The 12,302-nt window shown below is 43.4% G+C and overlaps 1 protein-coding gene across 1 annotated transcript in view; it reads left to right on the forward strand.

Moving 5' to 3' along the window:
- TENM4 (teneurin transmembrane protein 4) overlaps window positions 1-12,302 on the forward strand; it is a 766,570-nt gene that overhangs the window by 652,974 nt on the left and 101,294 nt on the right. Inside the window, exon 17 of the mRNA XM_045020846.1 lies at window positions 1,047-1,263. Coding sequence (XP_044876781.1) covers window positions 1,047-1,263 — 217 coding nt within the window. The remainder of the gene's footprint in view (window positions 1-1,046; window positions 1,264-12,302) is intronic.

Genomic DNA, 12,302 nt, shown 5'->3' on the forward strand with positions numbered 1-12,302 from the left:
AATAGATGCTTCTGTTTACACATATGGTTGCTTGGCAAACAACAATACTTAATTCTAGTAAAATATGCTTAGTAGGCTTTCCTCGTGCATGTGACTGCTAGGGCTATTTTTATCGCAAATTGAGTGCTGGTGAAAGGTACAGGATTGACAGCCGGGGAGCGTGAAGCCCTCTGTTGATCCAGAGAATAGGTACAGCACAAGCAGACGCTGAGCGCACTTCCCCTTGCAGGCCCGCTTCATCCCTTTCCCCACCACTGAATCTTGCAGGGACCACTCCTTTAAGTTCAGCTTTCCAGCATGGAGCTTTAGCAGGTGGCTCCATTGACTTCAATGGAGCTATGGTGATTTGCACCAGTTAAGGATCTGGGCCTCAGTGCCTGCTTAGCCCCGAGTGTCTCTGCTGAGAATGGAACTGATGGCACGAGGGGTGGGGGTTGAGTTTACTGTTTAGATTCCTGTCACTAGGGAACAGGCCTGAGGCACCAAACTCATTTCACATAAGCCAAGAACAGCCATCAGATGGTAACAACCTTCACTCGCTACCAGCCTGTCTGAATTTGACAGGGTGACCAGGAGAGAGGTGAAAAATTCTGTATCCTATTATCAATCCCCTGAGATTTTCTGTTCTCCTTCTTTAAAAAAAATCTGCTATCTTGAGCTTCATCTTTTCAATTCAAATAGCTTTTAAAACAACAAGCCATACCATGAGCTGGTGTAAATCTGTGTCACTCCATTGAAATCAGCAGAGCTTCCAAAAAGTCCACAAGCAGGGGATCTGGCCACTTGGGTGTTTCTCATGGTGGAGAGGGATAGCTCAGTGGTTTGAGCATTGGCCTGCTAAACCCAGGGTTATAAGTTCAGTCCTTGAGGGGGTCACTTAGGTATCTGGGGCAAAATCAGTACTTGGTCCTGCTAGTGAAGGCAGGGGGCTGGACTCAATGACCTTTCAGGGTCCCTTCCAGTTCTATGAGCTAGGTATATCTCCATATATTCTGTTTTATTTACCCTGTCACTGCTGCTCTCAAATCTCCCTTTCCTTTCTGCAGATGGCTTGGTGGACTGTATGGACCCAGATTGCTGCTTACAGCCTTTGTGCCATGTAAACCCACTGTGCCTGGGCTCCCCTGACCCACTGGATATCATACAGGAGACTCAAACCCCCACATCCCAACAGAACTTGCACTCTTTCTATGATCGAATCAAGTTCCTGATTGGCAAGGACAGCACACACGTCATCCCGGGAGAGAATCCATTCGATGGAGGGTAAGTGTTTGGGGGGATTTTAAACAAGAATTAAAGCTCAGGTCCTATGTTCCCACTCAGAGGTGGAATGGGGAATTGTGTGCAATGAAATACTAATAAAGAACAGCAGAAAGATGCAGGAGACAAACACTGTGTCATTACTACCATTCCAAACGCCTGCCTATGGGAAATAGATATCTGAAGAATTTCATAACTAATATAAAACTGCTGACGGTCCTCCCAGGGGTAAGGCACACACAGACAGAGAAACTAAAGGGACAGAGCCATTTTTCTGCACTGTCAAATTCATACCCTCTCTGTTCAGCTTTTCATTTTACTCTTTCCTCTGATGGTAAGACTTGGTTTCTCTGCTAATCTTTATAGAGTAGTGGAATTAATTGACCTAGTTCATTCTATGTCCATCTGTTTCCTTTATTAGTCAGCCCTTCTTGGGAAACCTTTTTATCTCCCATCTTACATTTATCCCAGGGTGTATCCCATGGGTCAGAATCCACCTGTGGGATTCTGAGACCGTGCACAGTTGGCCTCAGAATTAATTCAGAAGTGTGTTCCATGTAGACTACATGCCCATGCCCCACCTTGGGTGCAAGTGGTTTTCCCACTTGGAATGTGCTCTCTAGCACCAAGGTTCCTTTGCAGTCACTTACTTAAGCTTCTGCTTGCTCTGCCACAGCGGTGCACTGGCAGGGAGCAGGAGAATAAGACACTTTCTTCCTGTGCAAATGGCCCAAGTTGCTTTTTTCACAAAGCAGCCAGTGAGTGAGTGCCACTAATCCAGCTTGGTCCATGGTTTGGCTTCCCTTGTTCAAATGAATGTAGTTTTCCAAGAATGCTCTGCAGCAGTGCCCTGCAAACAGCAATCCCAAGTTGACAGACTCTGCATCCCCTCCCATCTCAGTTACAGAGAGGAGGAGTTGTAACTAGAGTTACAGCCTCATGTTACATATGACTATTAAAGGCCTTCAAAGAGCTTGAAAAGGTCCTGCAGCATAGAGAAGGCCTGATATTTCTCATGTAAAAAGTAAGGCAGAAAGTAGGTTGAAGTTGTTTAATGCTGAGACATTCATCATCGTCATCATCATCATCAGAAATAGGGAACAGCAAGAATCACGTCTGCAGTTCATGCCCCAAATCAGCAAAGTAACTTTAAGCACATGAATACGTCTGTTGAAGTCATGGAGCGACTTGTGCTTACAGTAAAGCACATGCTTAAGTGCCTTGCTGAATTCTTGATAATTCAGTGATCATTCACTATGTTCTGAGTTCTGTCTTTCGGAAGCTATCATGGGAAGGGTCCTAGACATCTCTGATCAAACTTGGCAATGTCAGAGTTTAAATTCAATCTAAGTAATTATCCCTTATGTTCAGCTTTCCCAGGGAAAGTAGCTGTGCCATGGAAATACACTGGAATTGTAAACACCTAATTTGGCATGCTCATCGGGCCAATTCAATACTTGTAATTCCACAGCCATCCCAGGCCCTGTTGAAGCTGATCCAAGGTTATTCCATAGATCAGCTGACAAAAGAATATTGCCCTCGGTATCCCATGCGCACCACCCTCTGTGACTCACCATCTAGAATGGTCCTGGAAGCTGACCTCAGACGTGAGCCTGTTAAAAGTACATCAGTGTCAGTGAGTCTGCTTGATATGCCGTTGTCCATGATTTGCCTCTCTGCCAAGCCCAAGAAGGCTAACTACAGGCCTTTGGATTAAAGCCAAGCAATCATTATGTAGCAAACAATGTTATCTTTATCAGTCTTCACAAGACTGTACATTTTATAACTGGATACTAAACAGTGCAGACTCTTGCCTAAGTGTTAGTTTAGCAGATTCTTGACTGTCAGATACCAGGATTCTTAGTTATTGCAGTAAAAAGCATGTACCAGAACATGGAATAAATTGTACTAGAAATTTCATTTCCAAGATGATATTTTTGGGGTAGCATTTCTCAAGGCTGAGCTGTCAATCGCGAGCCTTATTATAGGGGAATCTGACGTCAGATCATGTATAACAACATTTTTTAAGGACAGGAAGATTTGTTATATGTAGATCCAACATTATGTCCATGTTTAATGAGCTTTCCCACTGACAACTGAAGAACTGTCGGATTCTACCATCCATATATTACAGTGCAATTTGTTTGTGTTCTTTAAGAGCCTACTCTGCTTTCAGTAACAAGCAGATATTCTAGGAATTACTCATGTCACCCATTCATATAGTGGGTGAAGCTGCCCAATAATGTACTGATATGACAAGAGTGAAATTCATTCCTGTGCCCCAGTACAGGAAGGTCCGTGTTACAGCTTAAGTGCCACTTAAGTCCTTATAAACAGGGCTTAAATGGTTCATAGGCTCTGGGCTGGCTCTCTTCTCTGCTCAGGAGTGGATTTCACCTCCAAGTATTTAAATATCCTACTGTTGAAAGATGTGAGCTCAAAAGAGACATCTGCCACCCAAAAGGCTGAGGTTTCATACATCCCTGGCACGTAAAGCTCTTCCTTTGCTAGAACAGGGAATGCAAAGATTAAAATTAATGGGACAGGTTTCATAACTGATTATTTTTCGTTTATAACATTGGAACTAGTAAATTGGCCTTCCTGTTTAATCTACTTTCATCATGGAGAGCTCTGCAATTACATCAGTTATTTATGACATTTCGCTATTCTTTAAATATCAACACTGGGTGATTTTCAATAAATATGGCCTGCAGACATGCCACCTCTAGCTGCGATATCACACTGCACAAGTTAAACAGCCTTGATCTTAGCATAGAAGCTCTCTAGGGAAAACCCATGTGCTTCAGAAAGTGGTGTTAGTGGCTCAGTAGATGGGTACTACTTCTTCTGAGCAGGTGCCAGGCCAGTGCCCCAGCACAGCATCAGGGACGCTCGTGACACTGAGCTGCTGGAGGTGCTGTTATTCTGACGAGATGTAAAACTCGGGTCCTGAGCCCTTGCGGTCATTTAAGATCCCATGGCACTTTTCACAGGAGGGGGGGATGTTCTGGACTAACAGGATACTCGCTATCCTGACGTTTTGGGGGCTGTTGCTGTGTGCCGTTTAAAGCTATCGCTGGTCACCCCAGAGGTGGCAACTCTTGAGCACTGCACTATCAGTAATTCCTACCCAGAGAAAATGGGTGTGGTCAGTAAAGTGCTCTGGGATCCACTCCACAGGGCTGATCGGGGGACACACATATGCACCCCATTTATCATTAACATTCAGAAAACAGAACACAGATTCGTGTTGTTGAATCTTCCCCACTGCTTGTGTGGAGTGTGTGATAGGCAGATAATAATCTCGCTGCTATCGGTGAGACTGCTTGCAGAGGAAAGTAATGCTTGGCATGAGTCAGGGTGGTAGCATTTGTTCCTAAGCGATGACATATGTAGCCATTTCCTTTTTCCCTTCCAGGTCCATCCCCTGGCCTGTCTTACCTGCCTGCACAATGGGGGTGGGTGGGGAGAGGGTGCAGTGAGTCTGTCTACTGCACTGTAGGTGATTGGGGGGAGGGATAGCTCAGTGGTTTGAGCATTAGCCTGCTAAACCCAGGGTTGTGAGTTCAATCCTTGAGGGGGCCACTTAGGGATCTGGGGCAAAAATTGGTCCTGCTAGTGAAGGTAGGGGGGCTGGACTTGATGACCTTTCAAGGTCCCTTCCAGTTCTAGGAGATTGGTATATCTCCAATTATTACCTTATTGGAATTCTGCCCCCTGTTTTACTTTCAGCACTATCCAGGTAACTCCCATTTCAGAGTAGGAGTTACTTGGCTCCTGCATGAGGGAGATTAGCACCCCTGGAGTGCAGAGCAGGGGGAATCAAACAGGGTGGGGAGTGGGTCAGAGCAGGGGTGGTGCAGTTGCTGTTTCTGTGTGCAGTCCATGCCTTCAGCGCCCAGGAGAAGGCATTCTGCCTGCCTGCTTTTCTCCTCCCTGGGGAGAACGCCTCCAGCCATTGTAGCTGGTGTGATGCCCCCCTCTGTGGCCCTCTCACTAATGCAGCAGCAGCTTCTAAAGCCACAATCTAGCCCTCACTGTCTATTTATTGCTTGAGTTTGTACGTAATGCTGCTGTTGGAAGGGAGGTGTTTATCATCCCTGGTGGAACCATATCAACACAGTACGTTTGCATTTCCTACATGGCCTGTGTAGAAGTGGCAACAGAATGAAATATATGACAGAATACCTATACAATACATCCCCTGGGCTTTAGAGATGCGGCTTCGCTACCCTTTAGAAAGAACAGCAGTGCAGATCAGCTAATGGAGTACAAATAAACGAATATCTCATGACAGCTAGCCTTTGAGTGAATTTATTATTGAATTACACTCTAGCTTTTTAAGAACAAGCTGAGCTGACAAGCCACCTCATCACCACAAAAGGGGGAGAAAAAAAGACAGTGATAAATTACCCTGATGGATAAAGGTAAAGACCGTGTCTTCTCCAAAATACCAGCAATTATATAGTATTCATGTCAGGGTTAAAAAAAAACAAAAAACCACTGCCCGTGTTGAAATGAGTGTTTATGATGATAAAGCAAATAGCTAAATTAAATTCTGAATGCACAGAATGTCTTTTTGCATCATTTTGATGAGCAGATAACAAGTACTCTTCTGCCACTTGATCATTCTTGTATTGATTTCAAAACCACTTACTTTTGCTGTTTGCTTTGTATCTTTAAGCCGTTCTTAGTTGTCCGTCACCGTAAGGAGTAGCGCAAGATGCACTGATGTCAAGTTGTTGACTTTCAAGTGGGACACCTGATATCCTTGTTCTCTCTTGAGGGCCAGTGTCAGACAGTAGTCTAAATTCATGGCCCGCGGAGTCTCCTACGTCAAGTGTCAGCATAGGACTAAGCTACCTCTGGAAGCCTGGCATAGAACAGACTTTTTTCTATAGTGTGTTTTAAAAGAACTCAGAGTGTTTTGAAAGAGTATCTGCTTTTGATCCCCTGATGGATTATGACACAGCTATCATGTAAAGCCATGATACTGTGCTGTCAGTATAATTAACTTTCTGTGCATCCAGCGTAATTATATGGGCAACTGGAAACAAGGAAAAGACCTATGGAATAGAACTCAGTGTTGTGTATGAGTGCCCTCGTGAAGATCGTCCTCTGGTACTAGCTACAGAGAGACTCTCTTCCCTCCCCCCCTAGAGCCAATACACAGGGAAGGAAGAAGGTCCAATGGTTTAAAATTCTGACTGGAAATCAGATTTCTTGGGTTTTCTTGCCAACTATGTTACTGATTCCTGATATAACCTGAGGCTAATCACGTCGCCTCTCTATGCCTCAGTTTCCCCATCTATTGAATGGGGATAACAACATGTACCTTCCCTAGAGGAGTGTTTGAGGCCAAGTTAGTAAATGGTTATAAAAGCGTGTTGAGTTCTTGGGATGGAAGGTACTGTATAAATGGAACTGTTTGGTATTTTATAATATATAGTGTGTGTGGGTTTTTTTATTATTATTATTTTTTGCACAATCAAACCCTACCTCATCCGTTATCTAGAGCTAAAGTCAATCAGCTGATCCTGGCCAGAGAGCAACAGAATGTGGAAGGGTTGGGGAGATAATACTGTCCAAGTCTCGTGGTTTAACCCTTTCAGCTCAGTTCTCAGGGATTTAAAATGTAGATCTGCATGGTGCTTTCATAGTACCTTTGGAAGGGGGCTTTTGTTTGCTTTCTCCATGTCTCCCTATGTCAGGTGATAGTCAGCTGCCCAGACAAACATATAGGCCTTGTCTTCACTGTTAAAAAAGGTGTATTTGGTGGGAAGGAGTGTGACTAACACAGGGGAGCTATCTTGAGGTAAAAGCACAGCGAAGACAAGGCACTTTAGTTTTGCTATGAGGTAACTAGGCAAAGTTAGCCTGAGGAGGGGATTTACTTTACCTGGTGATAAAACGAACGTGCCTTGCCTTCACTGTGTTTTCACTATGGAATAGCTCCCAGGCGTTTGTTACCCTGCGGTAAAAAATGCATCTTTTATAGCACTCAGGCTAAAGCCTGATACAGGAGCCTGAAACTAAAGTGATTAATGCAGTCCCCAAGTTCATAATCTTGTGTTGTAATGGTATCTCCATACTGCCTTCTGTTGTTCTGGCTTTAATCTGAAATATTGTAGTTAGGCCTCTTTGCCTTTGGAAGAGCTTGATGTGGACACAAAACAAAGTGATGATGCAGCAATGCATCCACTAGCTGGCTTCTGCCTGAGGTCAATTTTACCATGTGCAGGAGATGGATGCAACAGAGAGGATTGTGAGGTTCTGTTGATAATTTCCCTGATTCAAGTTGTTCCAGCATGTGGCTTTGGATTGGCTCCAGGAGGCCCATGACTTGTCAGAACTGACTGTGTTGGTTTGTAGTAGAATAGCACCCGTGTGATGGAACTAATGAAATACAGCCACCTCTTGGGTGAAACACAGAAGCTGTTAACAGAGCACAGCAACTCTTTATAGACCAGGGATCGGCAACCTTTGGCACGCGGCCCGTCAGGGAAATCCGCTGGTGGGCCGGGACGGTTTGTTTACCTGCAGCATCTGCAGGTTCGGATGATCACAACTCCCATTACCCATGGTTTGCTGTTCCAAGCCAATGGGGGCTGCGGGAAGCAGCAGCCAGCACATCCCTCGGCCCATGCGGCTTCCCGCAACCTCCATTGGCCTGGAATGGCTACCGCGGCCAGTGAGAGCTGCGATTGGCTGAATCTACGGGCGCTGCAGGTAAACAGACCATCCCGGCCCGCTAGCAGATTTCCCTGATGGGCCACGTGCCAAAGGTTGCTGATCCCTGGTATAGACCGTTTAGGACAGGGTTTGAAGAATACCTTATCTACTTGAACTGTATCATTATCATTAATAGGTTTGAATAAACCTTGATATAGATCTATTCAGTATATTTAGTGGAGGGTCATGGTGTATCTAATATGTTACATATTATTATTATTATTTTATTAATGATAATAATCATTTCCCATCCCTAGGCTTGAGATTAAGGAGACATCTTTATGTTTTCAGAAAATACAAGAGGTTTTTCCACCATCTCCTTGTCACCTTCCTTTATTGCTTTCTGCTTAAGTGGCCTCTTTAATAACTAAAGATCATGTTTTCTGAAACTGAAAAGAGCAAAAAAGAGGTCAGAAGGACCAAAATAGCTTCTTTTACTTTGGTAATATTCCTCTTAAGCAAAGATAGTGTGTACTTTTAAAAAATCCTCTCTCCTCTCCAGAGGACAATAAATGTATGTGCCTTTGACTTCAGCCTTCCTTTTGACTTAAAAATGTAGAGTATGGTGACATTTCATGCCATTGTGATTTTTAAATTTCAATATAACTAATTCTATGCCATAAGCTTCTGCAAATATACAGATAGTAGAAGGATTCGTGTACATGAAAACAGGGATGAGGTTCCAATCCTTTTGTAAGTTTCTTTCCACAACATTGATAAAACGATCCATACCATGATCTTTGCCCATTTGCAGATTCCTTAATTGAATGCAATGTTCATGGAGTCATCAGAAACAAATCCTGTGATATGGTGGACATATCCAGTCAGTAGAGAGTATTGGGATACAATTTGTAACCAAAGATTACAAAGTATTGGATACTTATTACCAATGATCCTTTGATTATTCTCCTGGGGCTTCCTAATGGAAATGGTTATATTCAAAGATCTGAAGAATTAAGATCTCATCTGCTAGCAGCTGGCAGACTACTGATAGTCTTTCCACAGGGAAAGAAAACTGCTTCCCTGAACTAGAGGAATAGTTCAAAGAAAATATGGGAGCTTGTTGTCATGGAAAAATTAATTCATCACTTACATACCCAGCAAAATAAGTGTAGGACAAATAAATATCGGGTTACCATTTATTCAATACCCAAAGTATATTTGCCTGCAAAAATCTCCATACATCTGTCCAATTTTTTTAATATTAGTGCTTAATAGGTGTGCCTGGTTTGATAAATATGAGTAGAGTCAGTAGTTCCATTCAATTTAATAAAATGGCCAGAAACATCATCTGGATGGTTTAAAGAGGCTCCCTCCGTTTTATGGTAATACCCTGCTAAATAAGAAGATTTGATTATTCACTGGCTCCATAATGTTTCTCTGAACAAAAAGAAACCGTGCTAACTGTTCTAATGATTGTCATTTTGTTTATGACATTTACATGGCAATGATTTTTAAACCTGCTAAAACTTCCGTAATAAATAAATAGCTTTAGTACAACCTCCTCCCATGAAAATCTATGTACTTCCTTGATCTACTCTCTTCATAAGTCCCATAAATCAAAATTGTATCATTACAATGCTAGCAAACAGCCTGTAGAGCGTTTAATAATCTTTTTTCTGCAGTGCCCACAAGAAGTGAGCTAATTACATCATTAATGTTTAAACAATGTGTTCCTCCTTCTGTGTGTCCCATTTAGTCCTTCTATCACTGGGTCTGTCTTGTGCAGACTGTGAGCAGGAACTGCCTTTAGTTTGTATCTTGTACAGCATTGAGCACCTTGCCAGAGCTATCTAAGAGCTTACTAATAACTGTCAGTAATACTAATTATAATAACTGTGAGATCAGGTAAGCAAATTCTTCCACAATTGGATTTCACAAGCCTCATGAAACCTGGCATAAGAATAAGCATATAATTCATTTCTGAGATTTACTGCACTATAAAGTTGTTACTTCTCATAGAAATAATGTCTTGTAGAATCACATTTGTTAGGGTATGAAACAGGGCTGGCCTTACCATGAGGCAAACTGAGGTCGCCGCCTTGGGTGCCAGACTGTGTGGGGGGGTGCCACTAGAACCCAGAGAGTAGAAAATTGTGTCTGCTGCTGGTGCATCTGTATTCTCTCTGCTCTAGATGCACAGAGATGGTGAAGTGCTGTGCTGGAGGAAGGAGGGCACAAGAGACATAACAGGCAGGCAGGAGAAAAGGTGAGAGGGAATAACAGAAAGCAACAGGACCTGCAGGGAGAGAGAGGAGGAGGAGTCTCTTATGTATCTCTCTATCACCCCCGGGAGCCTGGACTGATTAACACCAGCTTCTCAGGGAGCTTCCTGTTTCCTGCTGCTTCCCTGCTGATATCAGTGATGCTGATATCTTCCCTCACTCAGGCCCTGTTACCAGCCTGCTTATTTGTCCCCTTCAATTGAGTGTTGAGAGCCACTATAGCAGGCACAGAACAGCAGTCATGAGTGGAAGAAGAAAACACCCCTCTGGGGCAGCATTCAGAAAAAGAAAGAAAGCAAAGGAAGCTTTTTTATCTAAGCAGGAAGGAGTTGTCCTGAGATACATAGACACAAATGTTCACAGTGAGCTTTCTGGCCCCGTGAGGATGTGAGTGATGAGGAGATGCCTGATTTTCCCGTTAGTCAGAGTGCAGGTGACCTGGTAGCTACTGCAGCATCCATATCTCCATCTCAAATGGATGTAACCATGCACATTCCTGAAGAAAAGCTCAGATCAGAGAAGAGTGTGGTGGAGACGCAAGAAACAGCTGCTGCTGAGTTTAGTTCCTTAGCTCTAGATGATCCAGGACTGTGGACCCACTTGAGCAGTAGCCTGAGGGACTTCCTTGTACTGCATGGGCCACAGCAAGTGAAAAACTTCATATTCTCCAAAAACAATAAAAATAGAAGTTTCCATCCAACACGTTACTGGTGTGAAATCCCTAATGATGACAAAGTGGAAAGGCCATGGCTTATGTACTCAGAAACCCAGAATGCTGCATACTTTTTTGGTTGCAAACGCTTCCAGTCTAATGTTCCAGCCACATTGGGTTCTATAGGAACAAAGGACTGGAAAAATCTGGCTAGAAATCTGGCATGCCATGGGAAGGCAGCAAATTACCAGAGAGCATTCCATAGATGGAAAGAGCTTGAGCTGAGACTAGGTTAAAGGCCACCATAGATGATCAGCATCAAGAGAAGATTGCATCAGTCTCTCTTTACTGGCAAAATTTTCTAAAAAGGCTCATTGCCATTGTGAGAATGCTTGCTACCCAAAACCTAGCACTGCGTGGCACTTCAGATCAGCTGTATGTGCCAAACAATGGAAACTTCCTTAAAATTGTGGAGCTGATGGCTGAATTTGATGCTGTACTCCAGGAGCATCTAAGAAGAGTCACCGCCCAGGAAATGTACAAATGTACACCCACCACTACCTTGGAAAACAGTTCAAAATGAGATCGCACAGTTACTGGCAACAAAAGTCAAACAGAAGATTGTGGCAGATCTGAAGTCAGCAAGATATTACTCTGTTATTCTGGACTGCACACCTGACATCAGCCATACGGAACAAATGACTTCAATGGTGTGTTTTGTAACAACAACAGAACCTAGTGAAAATGTCCCTGCAATGGTGATTGTCAGAGAGCATTTTCTAGAATGTATTGACATTGATGACACTACAGGAGCTGGCGTGACAAATGTGCTTCTTAAAAAGCTGGAAGATACGGGAATTGCGATAGCTGACATGAGAGGTCAGGGCTACAATAATGTGCCAACATGTGAGGAAAGAACGGAGGAGCGCAGGCCCAGATCCGAGGGTTAAACCCTTGAGCTTTTTTTGTCCCATGCAGGTCTCATTCATTGAACTTGGTGGTCAGTGTTGCAGCGTCAACGTCCAGTGAGGCTGCTGAATTTTTTAATGTAATTCGAAGCATCTCTGTATTTTCTCTGCATCAACTCATCAATGGCAAATTTTGAAGCAACATCTGGGAACATCCTCTCTGACACTGAAACCACCGAGTGCCACATGGTGGGAAAGTCAAGCGGAGGCGATAAAGCCTATCAAACACCAAATTGGGAATATAAATGATGCCATAGTTGCCATTATGGAGGATAATGCTATGACAGGAACTGTTCATTGGAGAACAGTGGCAGAGAGAAATGGAATCACCAGAAACATACATAACTTCACATTTCTGTGTGGCTTAGTGTTGTGGCATGACACACTGTTTGAATAAATGTAAGCAAGAGACTCCAACAAGTTGACCTTGATATATCTGGAGCAATGGAACAACTGGACAAAGCA

Source organism: Mauremys mutica, chromosome 1, assembly GCF_020497125.1.
Source record: "Mauremys mutica isolate MM-2020 ecotype Southern chromosome 1, ASM2049712v1, whole genome shotgun sequence".
Lineage (NCBI taxonomy): Eukaryota > Metazoa > Chordata > Testudines > Geoemydidae > Mauremys > Mauremys mutica.